General features: G+C 35.2%; 1 protein-coding gene across 1 annotated transcript in view; it reads right to left on the bottom strand.

Annotated features, from left to right (window-relative positions):
• Window positions 1–7,876: 7,876 nt before the first annotated feature.
• Window positions 7,877–25,462, bottom strand: part of galt (galactose-1-phosphate uridylyltransferase) — a 30,808-nt gene continuing 13,222 nt past the window's right edge. The window contains exons 7-11 of the mRNA XM_017410503.3: window positions 24,823–24,945; window positions 18,669–18,801; window positions 17,969–18,052; window positions 9,005–9,159; window positions 7,877–8,547 (exon numbers count right to left, since the gene is read on the bottom strand). Coding sequence (XP_017265992.1) covers window positions 8,458–8,547; window positions 9,005–9,159; window positions 17,969–18,052; window positions 18,669–18,801; window positions 24,823–24,945 — 585 coding nt within the window. The 3' untranslated portion in view covers window positions 7,877–8,457. The remainder of the gene's footprint in view (window positions 8,548–9,004; window positions 9,160–17,968; window positions 18,053–18,668; window positions 18,802–24,822; window positions 24,946–25,462) is intronic.

Below are 25,462 nucleotides of genomic sequence, written 5' to 3'. Positions count from 1 at the left end.
TATTAACAAGGTGTTATATTTGGTTACTAAAAGTGATGCTACAGCAGGTGACAAACCAGAGAGTTGAATTTAACTTCCTAGCTGCTTGGTAGCTAAACTTAGGAAGGAAGATAAGGGAATATTAAGCTACACTGATGAGTACAACAGAATACATCAAGCACTCACTATTACATAAGCTTTTACATTTGAATTATATAAATATCTTTGCAATGTCTTCATTTTGCAACTATTCGGTGTAGTTTCAGGATCTCAAAGTTTATTAACTTGCTCACATCATAATCCCATTACTAACAGGGCACGTACTGACAAAATTATGATAACAGCTATTTATTGGGCTGATAAAAATTCAAATCAGGTGCACCAATTGTTCGAGTCTGGGTGTTTTGGGGCTGTGAGGAGAAAACTGAAGCAGCTTCAGAATGAAAAACAAAAAATCTTCACACTGCCATCCTGACCAGCAGGGTCAAACCTTCTTGCTGTGAGGCAGCAGTGCTAACCACTGCACTACTGTGCAGCTCTGTATTTCAAAATCCATAATTCATTCAAAGACTCAATGCCTGCTGCGTCTTCAGAGATTTTAGTTTTAAAAAATACTGAAAATGTAGATTTGAAGCACAAAGTACAGTTGTTTAGTTAAGCAGTCCAGCTACAGCTCACAACTTGATAACTAGATGATAATTATATCAGTAGTCGGCTTCTTTGGCTAAATGCAGTAGGGGAACAAACTACTGGCAAAACAGCAATCTTCTGTAACCACATATTGCAAACTCTACATTCTGGTTTTCTGAAAATGTATCTAGACGAAGGTGAAATATGCTTATAATATTTATAATATTTCTGTTATTCACCTGATGATGAGGTATTGTGTGAAAGTGTAAAATATGAGGTGTGTTACTGTTGTTAATTATTGCTCTCTGCCATGAAAGGTGGATGATCAAGGTGTCAAAGGTGTCCTTGTGTTCATTTGTTTATCTTTCTGTTAGGAAAATGTACCTTGAGCCAATGGATGGCCTTTAATAATAATCTAAAAGTAATTATTGGATGTACAACTACAACAAATTAGCTTTTGAAGTCAAACCAATTCAAGGTGGCTACATTAGCTAATTGACCTAAGCAAACACAGAAATGTCTATAACTTTGCCTATTTTACAGATATCTAGGTAAATTTTGGTGTGGTAGTGTCTGAGATTCATCTTCAACATATACTCTGAGTGCTAACTGATCTATGTTTAAAGCATTAGCATGTAAGGTTGCAGACAATATGCCTTCCTTCGAGGAATGCTGTTTATTTTTAAATTAACTATTTAATTTGGGCTTCAAAGACTGCTTAATCAAATGACACAAACAGAATGAATTATGTCATGTTACTGATGTGTACTGGAGAATGTCTCGATAGTTTTCATCACAGTTTGATATGAAAACTGCTCCGAGGCTGACAAGGTGTTGCAAGGAGTGATTAGATCAGCTCAAAAAATGACCAACAGCAGCCTCCCTTCACTAAAGGACATTTATATCAGCAGATGCAGAGCCAGTTTTAAAAAAAGGAGCCTGTTCAGCCTCCTGGAAAACAAGGCTGAGGAATAGTTTCTTACCTGAGGCTGTGTGGCTCATAAACTCAATCCCTAAGCTGCCCTTTAAACTGTTTTTTTTTCTTTGTAGTTATAGTCTTTATTTTATTATTTTAGACAAATTTGAGAAACATATTTTATTCTCATATCTCAGAAATGGTGAAAGACAATAAACCTGATTCTAATGTTTAGATTCAACTAAAAAGTTCAATTTCATTCTCATTAAGAAAGTTCTCTCAACTCTTCCTGCTCTGAAATTACTACAGTAACATATTTACATTTTCTGATATCCTTATTTATACTTAATTGATATTAATAATTATTTCAGATTATTCCTTGAGACAACTTGTGTAAATTCTAAATCCAATCTGCCGTGTCGGACACTTTTGTGATTTGAAAGCATTTTACTGCCCTCTGTTGTTCATTTACATACTGAGCAGTACTCAAGTAGACATAAATAAATCTTTCTTTTTTATGGCATTTACTCAAACTAAATGAAAGCGCTGCCTCTGGTGCGCATGTTGTTTTGACTGTGTAACAACAGTCTCCACATGTCATAAAAACTATTCTTCTCTGTTCATTGTTGTTCATTGTCATTACACCAGCTCTACATGGCTCTGAGACCCAACTGTTAAAATTTGCATTTCCATTTGAAGAGCCCTGCTGATGTCTGGTCTTAGCACCACCAGAATGAATCACAACTAAGGAAAGAAAAAAAAGAAGAAGAAGAATGACCCAAACATGGATTGCATGCACTTAATTATTTGACACTTATTCATGCTTCTTCAATAGATTGTAACTGCAGAATTGTCTGGGAATTAAGGATACTCACTGCGAATTATTAAATCAAAAATAACAAAAGGTTATTCAGAGCTATAACAAATGATACAGTTTGAAATAGTTTACCCCAGTAGTTTTCCAATTATATTGATATGCAATTCTGAAATGTGGGTTCACACGCCATGCAAATGGAGCGCTCAGTTGAATCAAAGTCTGTAAACAAATATGGCACAATTGGACAAGCGTAAAATCTCTGAGAAGATCTTTTTGTGGCAATATAAGAGTAAATCTGCTGCTAAATGTGAAAGAAAAGGGAAAGGTCAAGGAAGATAACTCTCAATATTAAATGTTGTAGATGAAGCAGGGTGGTGGAGCATTACAGTTTCAACCCAACCTATATTATTATCTGCAAACACACTTTAATTAACAAATCGGTGCAAACATTTGTACCAATACATGGAAATTGGCAGATTTCTCAATACCAAACATCTCTTCCATGGACATCAGCATTGTTGACAGATTTTCAGCCACTTCAGCTGTTTCTGTAGGTAAACAAATGCAGTTTAAATGGTAGTTTATCTGTTTATAAATTAGGCTTACAATTTTTGGATTTATGGATACATTAACCATCAATATGACAGACTTTGTTTACTTGAAGATCAGTCTTCAAGACTTTGCAGTGAACACCATTCTGGGGAAGTTGACTACAAAGCCTCTAAATATTTTCACAACTTATGGTGAGAAAATAAATTTTGTCCAAATTGAATGTAATCTTTAAATGCTGCAGAAAATAAAGATAGACTTTATTTATTTATTTATCAGAATTTATTTGTTTCAACTGCAAAAACATCTTCTACATAAATGCGATACTAAATAAATAAATTAAATGAACAAATTAAATAATTAAACAAATGAATTTCTATATATCGTTTTGTAATAGGATCGTCTTAAAAAGCCGTAGTTCCACTTGCCTGGAACTAATGAAGCTATAAATAAATAAATGAAAAGCATATGGCATTTTAAAAGTTTATGAATTTTAAAGCTGGTGTCAGGGACACTTGAAGTAAAATCACACTCACATGAACCCAAAGGCATGGTACAGCTTGATGAACGAAGGCATTTGTTTGCAAGACTGTTAGTCAAATAGATGGAGTTTTAGAAAAAATAAAATAATCAAATTTAGACTGTGAACTGGAACGACAGTACTTACAGAAACATCCTACCATAAAAATGTAATCATTAGTCTCAGGATAAACAACTTTCTTTTATGTTTATAATTGTTAAGACTGTGCCAAGACAGGGCATAAAAAACAAGCTGTCCTTTTTTAAAGATTTTAAAATATACAAGCTGGCTGATTAAAAACAATCTATTTTCTGTTTAAATCTGTTCAGGTGGTGTATCCACCACTTTCCTCCATTTTAGCTCAAGCACTGCAACTTCAGTTGATAATAGACCAAACATTTTAGGACCACAGGCAATAATTTGTAAAACCTTTTCATCAACCACAACTTCATTAAGGACAGCGAGCATTCTGTCTCTCACAGTTTTAGCCTCAGAAAAATATCACTGCCATTTGGTTAATGTCCGAGTTACTTGCAGGGATCCTATCAGAGCTCTCTCCTGTTCAGTGCAAGGACAGCAGATGGCCACTTGACTCTGGTGAAAAAAATGCAAGGAACACTGTCACTTTACCTCCCCATTCTTGAAATTTGTCAGGAAAACTTGCACAAAAAGAGGTATGATTAGCCTCATATTGTCTTTTCACATTGTGTTCTTCAATAACTTTCCGTTGGCAAAAAAATGTTTTAGTCCATTTAGTCTGAAATTGACAATTTTCTAAAATGACTTTCCATCTTTTTGGCTTTGAAAGATACATTTTGATGCTTATAATGAGCTTTTAATGCCACTTTTGCTGTTGTTTTCCATCTGTACTGCAGCCGTACTGCTTTTTGCACAATCAGACAGCTTACAGGCACTCATGTTTATCCTCCCCACTCTCCACTGCCATGATTTACCAAAGATCGACTGTTTGACAGATGCAGACTTCTACTTGCTTGACATGACACTCTCGGTATGGAAGTAGCTCTGACACGCGTTTCATTTTTTAGCATTGTATTCAGACAAATCAGTTTGAGAGTTTGGCAGCTTTGTGGGCCCAACATTTATTCGAAAACAGACTGTATCTGTCCCAGGTGCTGCTTGAATCGGCCTGCTCTACAGAATCTTCAGATTAGCAGGTGAGAGGCTCACTCATACCTTCCTTTTATTGTAGGAAAAGGAAGTTCCTAGCTCTGCCTATCTCTGCCTTACTTCTATAGTCTGTCAGCAGAGAAGAGAAAGTCTTGTTTCAAATTCTTAAGAAATTTTCATTTAGAAATGCAGATTGGTGTTATTGTCAATGATCAGTCAAGAAAATATTGTTTCTTAGTAAACAGAGCCCACACATTGGCGACTAAGTTAAAACCCCACACACTTAAATCAGAAGAGATACTTCATCACAGGTCTCTGTATGTTGTTCGCAATTCACCATAGACACCTAAAGGTAATATCTCAATAGGCTGTGACTTTTGGTGACTCAAACCTGACTCGACATTGTAAAAAAAATAAAAAATAATAATTTTGTTGAAGTCTAACTGAACTCTGAGTGTTTGCAGCTAAGCAACCTATGAGCCGTGCAGGGATCATTTGCATGCTCAGTTTTTCAAAAGCATGGCTTATTTTTTATAAGGTGTGGCATACACATTCTTTTTTTGCTCACTTCCACTCACATCACACAGCAGCTACCCCAACGTTTAGGAATTAATATACTGGAGGGCACTTTTGAAATGAAGGTTGGCAAATTTGGACTATTTTCTTAAAATAAATATTATTCATCATCAGTGCGGATTTTAGATCTTGGATATGCTTTCTGTCAGAGGAGGGCTCCCATACAAGTGTCACATTACAACTCTTGCTCTCTTGAGAATGGTTGAAGGTGCCTGTGACAAAAACAAGAAGAGTTTGAGATGTCGGCTACAGCTGTGTCTTTTTTGACAGAACGTTTGCTGCATAAATGTTCAAAATTTAAGGGACGAGACTGTAAGCTTCTGCGACTCACATGAGGAAGCTGAGAACCACCTCAATCATTGTGAGACATTCTAGAGACTCACTTGCCAATAACTTCAACTAGTCGCAGCCTGGTGAGATGCTACCTTAAGTCTGTTTCAAAAGTTTTTAAAGAGGCAAGAAAAGGAAGTGAAAAAAAAGTTTATATTAAAGAAACCATTTTTGTTTTTTTATTCCAGAATAAACTGTTCTATCCAAAATATGCTAGCTCAGATTGCAAAAATGGCCTCTTTTTTATAAACTGCTCTTCTCCCTCTCTCTGTGTGCATGTGTGTGTGATTATAGTAAAAAAAACAACACAAATCTAAGTTCTTTGGCAGTTGCTTATTTTTTTGTTTTGTTAGTCTGCCAGATTTAGTTAATTTGACAGCATCACAACTGTCTAGGATACAATCCAGAAAATTTCTCCTATGCTGGTAAAACCAAAGCATAAACTAAAATACTTAAGTTGATTTTTTTTTTTTTTTTGATATGACAATTAGTGTTACAAGAAGGGGGACATTCACGTACCTGTGCACCTAGTTCTTTGAGAATGCAATATCCTTACAGCGAGGTCATCGAAAGCATCATCACAAACTGGCACTCAAGCAAAAGTTCATGATGTTTTGTCCACCTCCAAGTAATTACTTATAAATATTCAAATATTTCTGTAACATTCATAAGTGCACAACATGTTGTCACAATGAGAACATACGGATGATTCTAATCAGATTTCATGAGGCACATTTGGCATCATTAGCTGCAGTGGGAGAACAATTCTCTACCAGAGCAGGCTGCAAAAGACAAGCAACAGAAATCTGGCAAATATGCAAAATTATCCTCCTTCCCCTGCCAGTACTGAGATACAAAGCAGTTAGGCGCAGGCAGAAACTTACAGATTCCCTGCTGCGAGGAGATAGAAATACATATCTTCAACACACAGTCAGGCACACATTGAAAGTCTCAAATGAGAGATGAAATAGATGAGAAGAAGATCCACAGTGAGCCTGGAGGACTGGATAAATATTGACCAGAATGAATGAAATCTGTCACAGTTCATAAAAAGGGTTATACGCTTACATACACACACAAACATGCATTCCCTCAAAAAGCAGTCTATAAATTACATTCCCATCTTCAACTGTTCAACACCGCATTTAAACAAAACTAGATATTAATATTTTATGGACAACCTGAGACTGAGCTCCAGTGGAAGAAGCATGAATAATGAAAGTGGTGAGTGTGTTTTGCTGATTCGTGTCATTGCCTATATAACAGTACAAGCACGCTTATATTTACCTTTTCTTGTTTATGTCTGAATTTTACCCAAACTCTCACATGGCTGAAATGTTGCTTTTTTTTTTTTACTTCTTTTCTGTTGGTTTAAATCATGGGATTAAAGCTGATAAGAATTCTAACAAAATGTGACATTGCTGCATATAGGTTTATTTTCTCCTCTTCCTCCAACCTGCAGCCTGGCTGATAAAAAAAAAATGTTTGAATATAGTGCCAATGGAAAAAGAGATAAGAATAATGTTTTATTATTTAAGCTTATTATATTATAATATTATTTAATTATTGTATTTTTTACAGACAGCTGGATAAAGCTTTTAACAGTTAAAGCCTGAGAATCAGTTTAGTTTTGCATTAAAATTAGGAATATCAACATGTACACAGTCTATTGATTTTTAATGCTACATACGTGTAAAAGATAACTGCAATTAGATTCATAGACCTCCAACACTGTCAGTATTTGTCATAGTTACATAGTATTTCTGCAATCAATTTAAAGAAAGCAAAATTTGACTCAGAATAAGTGTGAACAATTTTTTTTAAAATGCTGCAATATGCATATTAATTTTATTTATTTATTTTCCCACAGGGAGGATACATTAAAGAGGAATGTGAACTTTTTACCCCAACAATAACAGAATATGTTGGGTCTGATATAACGAGAAGTTTTGCTGGCATTATTTGGGCCCACTTGCTTCCCTAGAAGTAAATGTTGCTGTAAATAAATGCAGAATTGTTCTGGGTAATGACTTTTACTATAATAGTTTTAACACACTTATCCAATCAAGCAAGTCATCCTAATGCTACAGTGCACAAACACTAAGAGTTTGAAAACAAACCAACTGGACCTTTATTCTGTAAGTTGAAGATATTTAGGTTTCCATCCGGGGAGCATCTCATGCAGATTAAAGCTTGGAATGCCACACTTTCCAGTTTTATTTGAAAAAGCTCTAAGGATAATAATGTGAACAAAGAGACATTAAGTTTATTATTGATATAAAACTTCACACAGTCTTATGATTAAAAGAAAAACCAATAAAACCATCAATTTACTGAAGAATACTTTGTGTGAAATCCTTTAGAACTTGTACTTGAATAAAGTTGCGTTGTTTGAGAATTACATTATAGCGACAAAAACTAATGTTCACTCTGCACTTGAAAACATTTTATTTCCAGTCCATAATCACAGTAGGAAGCCCGGTGCCAGTTTTGAGTACACAAAAAGATTTTAAAAATATTAACTACTTTAGTACAAAGCAAGCAGATGTGAACATTTTTTAATCTCTGTGCCAGAAAAAGGCACTTTGTAATTTTCCTTTTACAGTACTAAAAACACAAAAATGCACAATTTATTTAAAAATGTATAAACATGTGTATGTGTTTTAAAGGTATACTAAGCGGGAACTGTTTGCAAACACTGATTAAACTAATTTTTTCACTCTGATGTGAGAGTATACAGTAATGTCCGAATGAAACTGCAGAATAGAGCGGCAAATTAGAGAAACAAAATTAACAAAATTGCTGTCATTGGTAGGTCTATTGTCAAATCCTGTCTAGGATTTGCAGCAAAGCAATCAAAAAAGAATTATTATTGGAGGGGGTGGTGTCTGCAGGGAAATATACCACAAAATCATTTTTGCAAAAATTTTTTTTTTTTTTCATTTTTTTAAAAAGAATATTCAGATTAGTATGCCTTTAAATGCAACCCTTCCATTCATTAAGCAGTTTGTTTCACTTTGACTTTTTCATTTCTTCTTCTTTTTCAGAGTTCTCTTTTGTTTTGTAGTGCTCCTCAGGAAGATTTCTTAGCTTCTCAGCAGCCTAAGACAAAAAACAAAACAATAGTGACCTTTACCACAGTCTTATCACCATAGAGACTGAATCAGCCACAGAGCTGCTTCTGCTTTACGAATAATTTTCTTCAAAAAACAGTGATGAACTTTGTTCAGAGACTGTCTTTGTATGCCAAATAATACTTTTTAAACTGAGAAGTTGAACAATTAGAGAGACATTTCATTATTAGAAGGTCGCAACCACTTTGATTTTTTTATTTTTATTTCAATTGCTGTCTTATCAGATTCACCACAGTGAACCTTCATTTGATCACATTATGTCAGAAGCACTAAAATAAAGCATTAATTTACTAAATGTGATATATCTCTCTGTAATCTCATCAGGAAGGATAGTGCAAAAAAAATTGTGAAAAAAAGCTTTTAAAAACATGCATTTATACATTGTGTATTACAGAAAATACATTTACATGAAATGCATCTGTTACCTGTTCTGAGGTGAGGTCCCTTTGCTCCTGGGCGAGCATCTCATACCCCACCATAAACTTCTTAACTGTGGCTGAACGCAGCAGAGGAGGGTAGTAATGAGCATGAAGCTGCCAGTGGGAGTTGTCTTCATTCAAATAAGTACCAGTCGGGGCCCCTGAAGAAAGACGGAGCAAAAGAAAAATGATTTTTGTGCTGGAGACAGAAAACTGGCCTCAAGTCAGTTACAGGCTTTGTTCACACTAATTGTGGGCTGCCAAAGCTCATTAAGATAGACTGAGGTTGTCCAAAAAAACGTTTTTCTACATACTTCTTAAGGCTTTTTTTTATCATATCTTATCATACATATTTGATAAATTCACAATGAAAGCTTTACAGATTCTGAACCACCTAGAGGGAGGATCAGTGAAAAAAAAAAGAAGAAAAAAAGCCATTGTAAAAGTTAGCTGTACACTTCAGTTGTTGCTGTGGTTGGTCACAGTAATTCACTCATTTTCATGAGATAGTTTAAAAAAAACGTTGAAGCAGTAAGCAGATTACTTTTATCTTTTTAAATAAACAAACAAGAATAACAGAGAATAGGCTGAACTGGAAGTCTTATTCAGTAACTTGACATTAAATTGAGGGTTTGTTAGAAGACTAATATATGCGTCACAAGTATACAGGTGAATGTGTGCGTCTTTAATGTCTCTGTATCCTCTATATACCCACAAAGTATGAAATCCCATTAATAATCATGAAAACAACACAAATGCACAAAAAATGCCTGTTTTCTGATTTCTTTAGAACACTGAAGACAGGTAGACACAAACACATAAAACATATTTAGAATGTACATCTATTTATTATTCTATTCTTCACATTGGATTAACTTTTTTGCCCTATTTTCACAAGTTTACTTAATTTTCTGAGGTTCTTGTCAGGATATCTGTGGCATGCTTTGATCAAATTACCAAATTTCCCCTCGACACGCCTGTTTAGCCTATTTGAGTGGTGGATAAGCAACATAACTTTGCCTTCTTCTTCCACAAAGTGAGCATTTTTTAAATTTATTTATTTTGTTAGATAATGCAAAGCTGTAGGCCCAATCCTTCTAATGTAACTTAGGGTACAATTTAGACTCAGTAATCATCAGTGCATACTGCAGGCCACAACAGACTACACAGTTACAAACATGATATCTTACACTAGCACACAGCAAACTGGGCTCTTATAATGACACACCAAATGGATATTAAGATATTGGAATGACAATTTTATAAGCATCTTTATTTCTGCAATTTGCTCTGAAGTCTCCAGAATGTCTTGCAACATGTACGGTTATTTTCAATTTTCTTACGTGAATCAAAGAGGCGTGCAGTCCTGTCGCTTGAGTTTTGAACATGTTAAAAAAAAATTCAAGCAACAAAACAAAATTACACAGTACACAACACACTACACAAGCATCTTTAACCCTTCTCAAAACCATCTGAATTTTGCCGTGCGTCTCCAACCCATTTCAAGAACACTAGAGATGTATTCTGACTCCTGCATGCTAGCTCACTTCTGACAGAAAACACCGAGGCTAATTGTCAGGTGTAAAAACCATGCTGGTGATAAATATTCACTATTAAAAAAAACTGGTCAAAATCTGCCAATTTCAATTTGAAAAGTACACTCCGGAAGATGAAATGTGGTGGCGGCTGCCAAGGTGGGTACAAAGCGAGCCGTGGTGTGTATGATGTGGGCTTTGTAGGGCAACAAAAACCAAGAATGATGTTTTCAAGCCCCCCACACACACACATAAATAGATTGTGATTTTTGAAAACTGGCTGTTCAGAACATGGCAGCACAGCATGCTGGTCACTTGTTCGCAAAGACTCGAAATTCAGTGAGAGTGCAACTGAAAATGTGTCTATTTTCTCGTAATTTTCTTGCAATTTTGAGTTGCCAACTAGTCTTCAACAGCCACAGCCCGGTGAGATACTAACTTAAGTTCGACTACATTAGTTTACTGCACACCATAAAATGTTACAAGTTACAGAGACTTGTGTCACTTTTTTAAAAAATAGCACGGAAACATGCAGACTTTGATAAAAGGCAAGGATGCATGTCCAAAACATTTCTCACTTTCAATCAAATCCATGCAGGCATCAGTCAGGCCACAGACAGAGATGATTTCGCTTTTAGGCAAAATTGTGCAGGAAGCAGAGCTTTGAACTGGCTCAGGTTGATAAAACAGCTCGGTCAACTAAAAGTGGTAGGCACAAACCAGCAGTTTTCATTCTCTAAATGTTTCAGGAAAGTTATTTTGAGGATACATGTAAAGGTAACAATCTCTGCTGCTGATGACAGAACTGTTTGCATGAGAAGCTTTTCCTGCAGGCGTAGCTCTACTAGAACTGCTCACTGTATGACACTTTTCAGACCTTGGCAGCTCAAAACAGACTGACAAGGTTGTGTAATGTCATGTTTTTTTCCATTAATGTCACATCAGATATCAAAGTAAATGCACTGAAGCATAGACATAAGTTGTGGGGGGTTTTCATGAAAAACATAACAACAAGAATAACAAAAAAATAATAAAACCTTTGTTTTTAAGCTGCAGATCAGTCACCACCTTGTCATTATTAACAAGCTACAATACAGTAACAAAAAAAAGACAAATTTGAGTAGAAAAAGGCCACCATTTTGTGTGAGACAACAATAAGAACAATAATTACAAAACTCAAAATAAGATGGAATCTGATTAAAAAAATGGAGTGTTAGGGAGTGCCTTCTTTATTTATTCAACTGGGCTGAGATAGGAAGTAGGTGTATGTCCTACAGCTTTATATTAGTCACCTCATTTCCATGTGAATTAACCATCTGTATTCTTCATGTTATTCTTTTCTTTAACTTTCGCTTCCATTTGTACAATTACAGTAAGTGTCCAAGCCATCTAAGAGTCATGGCTCAGGATAAAGAATCACTAATTTGCAACAAGAACATTTAAATGTCTTTTGTGCCACCTTCATTTATTTAAAGGAAGCTAATGAGGTGATCAGGGAAACACTGGTATATATCTCTTAAACACACACACACAAAGTTAAAAAAAGAAAAAAAAAGAGAATATCCTTAGAGACATTAAGAAAAGCTTTTTCTTTTGAGTCAATTTTCTGACAATGGGGGCTAATCAGACACAGATAAATATGGCAGGAGGGCGACATAAAGGGAACTAATTGATGGGACAAGAAAGAGGAGGAACAAAGAAAAGCCTAAAGGATCCAGATAAAGAATGAATACAGAGGAATGCTCCTATTAGAAGACAATTATACAGTTTTAAACTGTCTTTGGTTGTGTTTGTATTCCTGCAGGAGTGTCAGCGTTATTTAAGTTACCAACATTATTCTGTGAGTGCCACCAATCATAGTAATACTTAAGTACCATTCAAAGACACATCATAATACAATGTATATAATATTACACTATTATTGTATACAGTACATATTAAGAATTTTGCAGGATACTTTTATTTCTAAGATGTGGCATTCTATTACAATAGTATCCAGTTATGTCAAATGGTCTCTGTGTCTCATCATCTTTAAACATTGTGTGTTATATGCTAAGTGTTATTATACTCCTTGAGGAATAAATAGGCATTCTAATCTGTGATTTCCCAGGTTACTTGAAGAGCATCAAACCATGTCTCTTTCAGCACACAGCCAATAATAAGTCTAAACAATAGCTGTCTGCCGTCAAATGAGCAAAAATAATGCAGGAGGACGAAGCTCATTATGTGAAGCATGTATAATATAAATGTATCAGTTGGTCAGTGTGCATTAAATCTGCAAATTATGCAAAAAGGACACTGGGTGCAAACCTCTACAACATCTTTATTATAACATCAGTATTCCTTATTAAAGATTAAATTAAAAAGACTATAATTTTAGAAGTTGAATGTCCTTCTACCCAATGAAAGAATAATTGTATTCAGTATCTTTTTTTTTATTAAAAAAAACCATTAGATTTTGAAGTAACTGAAATTATCACAAATCAGTTATTCTACCATCTTTTACAACAATTTAATAAGCTATAAATTAAGGACAAGGCTACATTTATGATGCCATCAAATTAATAATTTAAAATAAACCAGAATAAATCAATGCAATACATGATGACAACTCAATACAGCTACTTATTTTAATCTGCAAGGACAGTGAAAAGTAGAGATTCTCTAGTTCATTTCATTTGGAACGGTTGTGCTTCATCAACATGACAAATATCTTAATGTACTGTTGTTTTTGGTGTTAAAGTGCAAGATTTCTAAAACCAAACAAACAAGCAAACAAAATACACTTGTGTAATGCAGGTTTCATTGTTCAGGACTGTGTGTTCTAGATAATCCGGCCCAAATAAATAAAGCACACACACACGCAAAATCAATCAATCAATCCATAAATAAATAAATGAACAACAGATCTCCAAGATTGTAAAAGACTTTGTCAAATGTTCTGCGATGATGTAAACATACAGAAACTTTACTATAGAAATATTCCTTGGCCAGAATGGGAAGGTTGCTGGGGACATAAAAAGTTCTTGCTTAACACACACACACACACGCACACACACAGACACACAAAGCAAAGTCAGAGCCAAACAGATGAATTAACTTGATGAAGATCCGGACTTTTTGGAGAAAAGCACATCATATTCAAAGGTTCTTCAAGATAAACAGAAGCTAATCAGTCCATAGGTTTAGGATAAACCAGACTTAAAAAAAAGTTTATTTATGCAATTCCAACAAAAATATTAACAAACCAGGCACAAAAAAATGGACATTACAAAACTGAGGAAGTTGAAACTAGAAGGCGACTTGGCACAAAAGTAATAATCCAAAGCACATGAAGATATTATCAATGAAAGAATCATATATAATAATACAATGAAGAAAACTTTCAAGAATATTGCCAGAAAGTTGTTGTCTGGAACTGACAATTATGTAATGTACACATGACTGTTTATCTGTACTAAATTTCTTTATTGTAGATTTTTTTCATTGCTATCCTTGTTGAATGAAATAGTAAAATCACCTAGTTTCATTGTTGCATTTTTTTTTGATCTGTGTGAGTTCATCTCTACAATATGAATGAAAAAAATTACCAGTAATTATAATTCATTCTCAGTCTTTCACACAACTTTAAAATAAGCAGCAGTTTTGAATTTGTGGGTTGCTTTCTTTCTTCTTTTTTTTTCTCCCCTTTATTTCTGTCCTGTTTTCTCAGTGGCTTGACACTCACCATTTCTTTTTTTTTTAATAACTAGAAAATGAAAGGTGCTAATTAAGCAAACTGTGATATTTCACAAATCACTGGGCGTGTAGGTGTTCTCTAAAATCTTATGATACTGTGTGAAATATGAATATGTGCTATATTAACACATGTCGTAATAGTGTCAATAAAAACCCAGTGAAACTAATATTTGTGCAACACAAAAACATAAGTTTTGTATAAAACTTTGTATGCATATTATTAGACTTGATATCTTTAATTAAAACATTCTGCAGCCATTTTTCTTTTGGTAGATTGAAAACGAAAAGGAAAAATATACATATTAATAACTTACCTATCTGCCTAAAACTTTTAACAAATCACCTCCATGTGACCTGTAGGTTTTAGTCTTGAAGAACAAAAAACAGAATAATAGATTAAAGCCAAAATCTAAGCCAAGATCTCCAAAGGCAAGTTTACACCCAGTTTTTCTTCAAAGATTTAAAGATTTTCTGATAAAACAGAAGAAACTAAGGCTCTGACCGTGTTCCCTCATGCCCTCTGTCCTTCTCGCCACACTACAGTTAGAATGGGAGAGCATCATCTCTCTTTTTTTAACAAACTACCTTTCATTTTGGCTGCCATGCTGAGACTAACCTCCTTTAAAAAAAGAAAAGAAAATGAGCAGAGAAGCAGGTTAAAAACCCTATAACATCCATCCAGGTGGTGAGGTTTAAAAATGTATAGCCTCATCTGTTGAAACTAATATGCAATGACACGATCATGGCCCAAAAAAATTGGCTGTCTGAGATGTATTAAATTTGAGTTACCTCATGTCTCCTAAGCTGTGAACTAATTTAAACAAGATTCATTTCAACCCTGCGGGTTAGTTGTTATCAGTCACACTCTGCTTACACTTCATTGCCCTGAGGCTGCTAATGGAAGATGAAACAGATAATAAAAAAAAATCCTCATTAAGAAATGGCTTGGTAAAACAGCAAAAGTCAGGAAAAGATGAAAGGCGATTTCATCTTTGATATATATGAATGCAATTTGACATGCTCACAATGACAACACTAAATTGTTTTTTGGGCAGGTCTAATAATTCCTGTTTACTGTTACTTGAATGTGTTATCATGAACGATGGTGCCAAATTATTATCTAAATGGTCAGAATTCACCCTGAGGAGGACGTGGGTGTTTAAGTCTGTAAGCACTGAGATTTCATTTTACATAAATAACTCACAGAAGACAGACCTGAAACGACTGCACCTGCAAACATCTGCTTAGACGAGAAGCACTTTTCTGCCACGATGACACTGTTTTCAGTTCTGTCGTTCATCACTTCTTCGCATCAATGCGCTTTTCTAACCTCCGCTTTAAAGCAGGTCGAGCATATATATATATAACATTTCAAGCAGGTATGTGTTTTTTAATTTGAACATATTTTCTTTGTTTTGCAACTTGTGTTTTTGGACAATTTGGTAGTTAAAACACATGATTATTATTTTAATTTTTGACAGGTACTAAAAACATTGTCCACATTTTTATCTTGCTGCATTAAAAAAAAATAACATAAATGCAACAACATAAAATATAAAATGTGAAGGAAGATAAAAAAAAAGAGTTTTCATGTTTTCATTTTAGTTAAACATCATCATATAACACTCCAGTTGTCCATTTCTCTGATTTTAGAGTTTTTGTGACAAAATCCCAAAGTGGGGTGATTGTGTGGGTGGTGTTGCCTCTTTGGTTGGTGACGTAGAAGGAGCCAAGGCCAGCTGTGGCAGTCAGACCGCTGTAGGAAGTTACTATCACAGTGTTTATCAGTGAAAATGGAAGCCGAAGATGAAGGAAGATTTGTTAACAAGAATACCAGTTTAAAAACACTTTTTCTGTTTTGGTCTGGAGTGATGCTGTTGGGAACTGGAGCCCCACATTTCACAAGGGGAACCCTTACAATGACATCACAGTCTTCAAGGAGTTTCAGCTGGAGGCAGGGGTTCTTCTATTGAAGGTTTGTATTTCAGGTGGTCCTCTGCACAGTCAGTCAGTCACCAGACTTTAGGTTGTAATTTACAGCTAAACTAACCACATCCAAACTTTCTTGTCCTTTGGGAAGCAGAATGACACAGCTGTTGTTGTTTTGAGTTAGTTTACACAATTAATTGCAACCCATTGAACCATTTCACTCCCACACTTCGTATTTACTGTCTTGTTCGAGTTCCTGCATTTGTCACTGGACAATTCACACTTCTGAGTGATCACGGAAAATGCAGAAGAGACCCTAGTAATTTCTTTGATCTTCGATAATTAATTTTAAATGAGTGTATTTTTTTTTCTAAATGAAAGACTCTGAAAGCAAGCACCTTTTTATGACTTTCTTTTGATTTATGTTAGCTTCAAAACACTTTTCATTTCACCTTTAGAAGAGCATATTTGTTGAACTGAACATTTTCAAGAAATTTTAAACAACACCAAATCAAGGAGGAGCCAATCTTAATGTTAAAAGAAAAAAATAAATAAATAAATGAACAAATAAATCCATTAAAAAAAAAACCTAAGAATTCAAATATTCAAAAGAACATATTGCCGTTTCGATCTCTGCTCTGCTGCTTGATCTGCTCTAAAAGCCTGGAATTACGGCACAAGTGAGTGCCCTTTACGTATGAGACCTGCTGCTTTACATAAGAGAGAGCTTTCCTAACGCATTAAATATTCGGGCCCTTCTGAGTGTGCATTGAAGTGGTAATACAATAAGTATGAGGGTGACATCAAAGATGAGAGGTTCCCACATAATTTATTACAGCAGAGATGATTGAAATGCAACAAGAGTTATCTAACCTCTACAAAAAAAGCTTGCTGCGCCTTGACTCGCACGTCTTTCCACGCCATTTGACAAATAAATAGCAAATACATATTCACCTGTGATATTTGTGTTTTTGCATTTTTGGCGTTTTCACAAAAGTATTCGGGAGAGAGAAAAGACAAATGAACCATGAAGAACTTGGAAAGAAGAGCTACGTGTAAAGTCATGTTTCAAACAAGTATGTTGACTGTAAGAAGGGAGGAAAGAATGACTGATGGAACTAATGAATAAAAAGAAAAGTTTATCAAGAATAAGGAATGGAAGGAGAGAGCGAGACAGGCCAGAGAAGAAGGTAAAAATGCTTGTCTCTAATCCTTATATGGTTTAAAAAAAAAAAGCTGGAGAGCATCAAGCGACTTGAAAAGTGGAGCTGAAGGGGATTTTAAGTGTTAAAACCTGTAGGGTGTAACTGTCACAAAAACTTAAATAAGGTGTGACAGTTTTTAAGCACCTCTTCCCTCAATCCTCTTATGGCCATTTAATTTGGTGTAGTACTAGATTAAAATCCTCTCTAGTGAAAAGAGTCTACATCACATCACTGATTACAGTCACAGGTGAACATGGTGCTCTGAGGCTACCGAGTGAACATGCGAAGAGCTGACCTAATATGGCCGTAGCATTTCGTTTGTAGCAGCAAACCTCTATTCCACTTCTGTAATCCACCCGAAACATTTTGTGTTTGTGTATTTAATCTTTCCTACCATCTGTTTCTTCCTCCTTCCACCATTAAAAAAACCACCCAAAGCAGCCTTTAGACGGTTTCAAAACTGTTTTGTGTTTATTTTCAATGTCCACACCTCACAGTCCTCATTTTCCCCAGATACACTCACACTCTCACACACAAACACACACTTTCATTTTATGCCTTACCGTGCCAGCCCATTGAATAGGGAAAGGAAACTTCAAAGAGATTGTCATACTTGGTCAACAGTCGCTTCATGATATCTGCCAGACCTGACAAACGGTAAAAAAGGCATGAAAAACATACAAAAACATAGGAAAGGTGGTTAGAAAAAGGACTGTGTCGAACTGTTCAGAGATAAATGTAAACACTCAAATAGTATTTTAAATGAACCAGTATAAGTATTTAGATTTGAGGAAACTACAACAGTTTCAGTGATTCAAATATTTCACTAAAGAATGAGTGATATAATAAATAACTAAGTATACAAAAATGCTGTCCAACAAGTAAGTAATAATTTAAAAAAAAGATAATCATTCTTACTTTATTAAGTTTTAATTTACATTTTGCACAACAGCACAGCTTTATGTATTTAATGGCAATACTGCTCAATTCAAGTTACATTTGGATGGAATTAACTGAAGGTTATTTTGTGAACTTAAACACAATGAACACTAATCTGTAAAGTCAGAGTGCAAAAGTGTCTGAAAGTAAATATTTTATCTCCTGAGAAGCCTGAATGTGTTGTGAGTGATCATCAGTAAAACTGCAGGTTCTTCACCGAGTCACTGAGTCACCTTAGACAGATCTTAATCACCTTATTACTCTCTCAGTCACTTGCTCTGTCAGTATCTTTACACACAAGCACCCACACACACACACACTTACCTTCCCTCTCCTTTGTTGTCAGTTCATTGATTCTGAGGACATGTCGCCGTGGTAACAGCAATGTCTGGTAGGGCCACGTTGCCCAGTACGGAACCACCACCAGCCAATCCAAACTTTCCACCACAACACGCTCCTAAAATTAAAAGCCACATTTGAATGTTTTTGGAGTTTAAAGGAAGTTTTCATACAACATTTTTGTAAGGGATTGCATTTTTTTTTCTTCTAAAATCTGTCATGAACATATTTCTAATAAAAGTAGTAAGCTTCGGGCTTCTAAAAAAAAAAAAAAAACATGTTCTGGTAAGTTATAGCATTCTACTTTATTCATTTTGTTCACTTTACAAGTTTCTTCTATTTTACAATATTTACTGAACACTGTTTCCCACCAATTCTCAATGGTTGGTACTGATACTTTAAAATGTACAGCTAAACAAGAGAACAAATGGTGCACAGCTAGTCGTGACTAAAACACCTCACTCACTAGATCCAAACCCCATCAAACACAAATACCAGGTTCAACCAGGATACCAGGAACCAGCAAAACTTTGGAGGGTACACAAAATAATGAACATACAAACATGCACAGACAGTGGTACCTTAATACAACAGATGTATTAAAACAAGAAAGCCGTGCATAGATAATACTAAGTAAAAAGGAATAGATCTATGATAAAAAAGGAAAGTGTGCTTTGAGTGAATTTGAAATATAATCAAACAGGGCAGTTGGGAATAAGCCTAATTACCATAAAGTGTTAAAGGCAGAATCTGTTGGAAGCAGATTTAACAAGCTGATGAGTAGGCACAAACACGACCTGACCTTGCTCTTACAATCCATCAGAAATAGATTAGCATGAGTTATGTGTGTGAGGTGAGAGGGTGTGAGTGCGTGGGTGGGTGGGTGTGTTTGTGTGTGTGCATGCTAGGTGGCAACATTAAAAACATCTGATGCTGGCTCTGAACTAACCTTAAGAACACCAAACACAAGCTTTGTACTATAATTCAATTGATTTCATCTTTACATACATATCTTTCACTGACACACAGGAGGCTCAGGCTCAAAGCTAAAAATAATGATGATTTAGTCTCTTTTTTGTCTCCCCACTTAGTAGCAGACAACTTTATCAACAAACTGAAGGACATAGAGCCCTTACTGATAATCATTATTGATAATGCAATCTCAAACAGCTGCTTTTTTTTCCTCAGCAAAAGGGCAACTCAGTCATTACTTTTCTTGTGATTTAAATAGAGGTAGATTGGTTTAATTGGACAATATTTTACACTTGAAAAATTATAAAAATCAATAAGTGGCCATGCCTGTGTATACTTACTTGATTACCAAGTAATAAGATGCAGGTATAACCAGCTCAGATTGTCTTTTTGAAGGAAGAATGTTATATATATATATATATATAAAGTAGCCAAGTTCCAAGTGTTGGTAAACATATGTTTAACTTCAGTAAATATGTTTTTTTTTTTTTGTTAAATAGAAAAATAAATAGATAAATAAAAATCAGTGTTGTACATTGGGCATCGGCTACTCTGACTTTTAAAGTTCAGCATTGGTATCAGCCACAGAAAAAAACATACTTGTGGTTCCTAACATCTATATTTATTTGCTTAACAAGCCCGATCAAATCAGTAGCTAAACACTGTCCAAGTTAAGTTTAAATTATTACCCACTAGAGCATAAGTGTTTGCTTTCCTCTAAAATCCCTTTCTTATTTTATTTTAGTACATACTTTGAAAAGGAAGCAGTAATCCAAGCAGTAAAGCATTTTGCTCTAAGTAGAATACTATTCAGGTTGTGCACTTCATTAGAAGCGCCAAACACATCGTGATTTTGTTTAATTACGTTGTGTTTTTCTTTACAGATACTAAAACACTACAATATTCCCTGTAGATTCATTAATTATGCACTAATGCCTTGCTGAACAATATTGTTCAAGCTTGTGGAATGTAATGTTCTGTATACCTTGACTGTTTCTGCTTGGGCATCTGATTAAAGTTGACTGTTTTTAATTGGGACGATGTATTTAAGCCCTAATTGCATTCTAAAGTCGGAGACAGGATTCGTGATTTATGATTTTCTTTGTCATACCTGGGGGAAACCAGTTCTTTTATCACAAACATTCCTAAACGTATCTGATATAGCAGCCTGTTGAATTTGCAGTTTTATTTATTTATTTCTTTTCAAATGAAGAGGATGTTGACAAATTCATCCTGTTCAGAGTTGTGAGGGATGCTGGAGCCTAGATCAGCCGTTAATGGATCCGAGGCAGACCACCACAGCTCCAACGCAAAAACACTCACCACAAACAAGTGTGCATGTTCACACCTACGTCTGAGAGTCACAAATTAACCAAACTTCCATGTGTTTTTTTGCCCACGCAAAAAAAACAAAAACCCTTGCAGGCACAAATAGAACATATAAATTTCATACAGAAAGGTTACAGTCCAAATTAGAAGCAGGCACCCTTCACCCATCACACTGCCTACTGGCAAAATCCTATAATAAAATTTAGGCAACAAATAATGTGATATTAGATATGAATATAATAGGGTTTGTAAAACCATAACATCAAAGATTATTATATTAATATAAAATACATTAAAATGTGTATACTTATTACATTTTTTTCTGTTCTATTTCACAGTAAATAGAACCCACCCAGCCCACAAGCCTATAACATATAATAAGAGGAAGCTCCTTATTTTATGACACTTGGAAGTCTGTACTTCTACAGAGTATTTTTTTTTTTAGATTTTCATTTTCATTTTCTGCTGCATTTACTCTACAATTCAGCCACACTATTCTCATAACTCCTGTTTCCTGTAGAGGACAGCTCTTTTTCGCAAACAGGCTTTTAGTAATCAGTTGCTATAGCGAGTAAAACCCACTTTAAAAGAAAAAAAAAATACTGTATATGGCCAATGCTGATGCCAATCTTTAGAAATCAGGGCAGCCGACGGCCGATAAAGAACACTTTTTTTTTTGACTAATATCTATTTTCCATTTGACAAAAAGAGTAAATAAATAATGTAATTGCTGACCTTTAATAAGCATGTAATTAACAACACTTGGACGTTGGACATTTTACTACAAGGTAATCAGTTAAATGACCACAGGAATGGCCAACTGTCAGCTTTTTTGAATTTTTTTTTTCTCTGGTAAAAGTTTCAGTTTTCTACTCCTTATTTGTCCCACTTGCTTTCCTCAGCTTTTGTCCTCCCATACTTTTAAATGGATTGCAAAGTAGCAGAATGAAGATGGAAAACTGAGCCGAGGACAGAGAGTGGAAGTGAAGGATGTCCTAAAAGAGACAACTCACAGACAGCCAATCCCAAAGAGTCTTATTTAATTAGCTTAGAAAGTTTTTTGTTTCAAAGTCAAGAGTGTCACCGGGGAACCAAAGTCCAATTCAGACTCCTCCAAACACTCCAGTGTGCCAATTTACGGTCCTAACCTCGGGTCAGGAAGACAGGAGCAAAGAGATGGAGACACACACACAAACACACACACACACACCAACAGGTTATAGACAAGGTATTCCTGTCCACACACGTACACACAAACACCTCTGCTTCCAGCTTCCGCTCTGATTTCATAAAGGTCGGTCCCCATGAGTAGCTGTCTAGGAGATTCAAGTGTCTACTCTGCTCCTCTCAGAACCTTAATCTTATCTTCCCGATCACACACACACACATACATGCTCAAACAGTCCCAGTAGAACAGGTCAGCTCATTCCCTGAACAAATCCGTGGCTTTTCTTCTCAGCCCCACATCTTATATCTCTTTCTCTCCTTGACTTTGTGTCTGTTTACATCCCTCTTCTCTCCTTTACTCTCTCTCTCTGCCTTTCATCGCCTTGCTTCTCTGCTCTTGTCGCACTTTGCACTTAAACCATTTGGAGTTGAATTCAACACTTTATCATTAACCTCATTATTTCTCTTCAGCTCTTCAAAAGCTATGAAATAATATGTTGTGAATTCAAAAAATCAACTTTAATTCAGAAAGACAAAAAAAAGAGAAAAAAGGCTACTCTTAAGATAGAGTCAAAGGGGGTTTTAGCGGTGTGTTAAGTGTCTAATCAACCAAAATAATAGTTTTATTTTGTTACGAAAGAGTGAATAATTTCTTTTTTCATGTTAGATTATAGCACCTTTTCTTAAATATTAAGAAAACTGTTTTTTTTTTCCATCATTTGTACTTGTAACAATACATTTAGTGATCTTTATTTCATTGCTTGGTATTTTTTACTATGTTAAGCTTCAAGTTTTCATTCATGAGACAATGTGTGGTAACTTCCCAAAGTACAGCAGCAAAATCTAATGCAATCCAATACAGCAGCACTGCAATAAATACAAGCTATAAAAAGACAAGGTTTTAAGTTTTATTGCATCAACAACATACGGTATATGTATTTCCAGTTAAACACCAAGGATTTAGAAGCCGAAGTGAAAACATGCAAATTGATCTTATTAAGACAAAATATATGAAGGGCTGATTTAAAAACAGGTGAAGCCAATTTCATGGGTTTTACCTGCAAATATAACCTACAATTACACATGCTGAAGTGGAGAAAATGAGACAACTGTTAAGGGGGAAAAATACTGATGTGTCACGTTTAATTCATCTACAAAAAGTTTGTTGTGCGAGTTAATTAAAATGACATTTGCCAACATGTTAAATGTGCTCAGTCACACACACACACACACACACACAAGGTTTTCCTAATCGTCATGCAGGTTGAAGACGGACGCTGCAGCATTATGCTAATGAGCATCTATGCTGTCCAATCACACGCTTCAGTAGCTGGGAGACAGGCAAAGGACGGGAAATCGAGAGAGAACGATGAAAGAAGAGAAAAAGAGATGCATGGAGGGAGGGAGGGAGTGAAAGTAGATGGATGAAGGAAGAGACACTGTTTTGCAGGGATATTGTGCCCTTTTAAAACACTTTTACAGAGTTGGCAAAAATAACACTAAGAATAACTTGCTGGAGATGATTTATATTCAAATTTTTGTAGGGTGATCCATTAATCTGGGGAAATTAAGCTCTCAGTTTAAATGAACATTTTGTCTTGATTATATTCCATTATGGTTTGACTTTGCAGGTCTGACATCTACATGAACAGAACACAAATAACACAGGGAAAGATACAGATGTAATCTCTGTTTATCATTGTAAAGATTATACTCATAATCTTCTTTTTAAAACATTAAAATATCTTTAACAGAGACATGTTTCCCCCTTTTATGTCTTTAAAGGTTTTTTTGGTTGTTGTTGTTGTTGTTGTTGTTTTTAAAAAAACAAATTGCCCTTAAAGAAACATGTTATTTGTGTCTGGGTTTGTTTTTCATTGCCGCCACCAATGGCAACAGTGAGGCAACAATGTTTTGCTTGTGTCTATTTGTGTGTGTGTGTAATTTTTTTTAATGTATTGTTAGCTAAACATCTCATAAACCACTAAATTAATTTTAAAGGATTATTTCAGAAAATAATAACTGGGTTGACATTTACAACTGACGAACTTTTGAACTCAATACAATTCAAGATGTCCTCCACAGCCAACTGACAGTAAAATAAAAAAAAAGTCATATTGCTATGACTCAATTTTACAGATACTGAGCTAAGGTTTTGATGCAGCAGTAGCTGGGCTTTGTCCCCAACACATACTTAAAACACAATACATGGTTTGCCTACTTTAGCTAAAAGATGTCCCACAATGGCATTAACTCTTGGCGTCAAGACTGTTTGTTAGCAAAATATCGTTTTTAAAGTTTAACCAAAACAGCCATAACTCTGTCTTTTGTTAACAAGACAGAATTAATTTAAAGCTCTCTGGCATGAAATGCGTCTGGCAAAATGCATTTCTTTAAGTAATACTACCATTTTTATTTTCTATGATTGGACGGTGGAATGTATCATAAATATTACTTGTACTGTAAAAGCTGTTTGCTTGTCCTTTTTTTGCTATTTTGGTTCAGAGGATTTTATGCTCTGCATGTGTTTGTACCATATCTGTTTATATGAAACTGCTTCTGCTGAAACACTCTGGGTATTATGTGATATAGCATGTCAGCTAAACAATCAACCAGTGGGAATAATATAATATAAAATGTTCGCTTCAGCATTTACGCGCGCAAGCTGTACCTTTTTCTCTGCTTCTTGTTTAGCATACTGCAACAGCAGGGGCTCTCTGTGTTTCTGGTAGTAGTCTCTCTGGCAGCGGTCTGACAAGGCGGGCTCATTGGGCAGGAAGTTGCTGGCCCACACCTACAATAAGGCAAAAAGTGAAAGATGAAGTGACAATGAACAATAATGAAAAGGCATGTGCTAAGAAGGAACCAAATACATGTTGGTACACATTTTGATCAAGTCCCTTAAACTTCCAGCAGGACTGTCATCTGCAGATAATATGCTGCTTACTTGTTAGAAAACAATTTCATGCTAGAACGCTGAAGAATGTCAGAAGAATTTGATGTGGATATTGTTGGCAGCATCCCTTTCACACAAGCTCTACTGTCTGCAAGATTTTCTTTTTGTTTTGTATTTTTTTTATTTGTGTGTGTGTGTGCAAGCTGCATTCTCACAACAAGAAAGACAGCACAAAGGTATAACATGTAAATAATACATGGCGGAAATAACAATGTTTTATGTTTGATAATCAAACATGTCAGACAAGCAACCAAGAAATTATGATTTTGCGTGTGTTTCTGCAGAATGCTTAACCTGTTTCTGCAATACTCATTGAATGAGTGAAAAGCAATATGCAAAACAAAGAAAAAAAAGT

The sequence above is a fragment of the Kryptolebias marmoratus genome, linkage group LG14 (genome assembly GCF_001649575.2).
Source record: "Kryptolebias marmoratus isolate JLee-2015 linkage group LG14, ASM164957v2, whole genome shotgun sequence".
NCBI classification, from domain to species: domain Eukaryota; kingdom Metazoa; phylum Chordata; class Actinopteri; order Cyprinodontiformes; family Rivulidae; genus Kryptolebias; species Kryptolebias marmoratus.
Note: the sequence above shows the minus strand (reverse complement) of the source record. Positions and strands in the feature narration are given on the sequence as shown.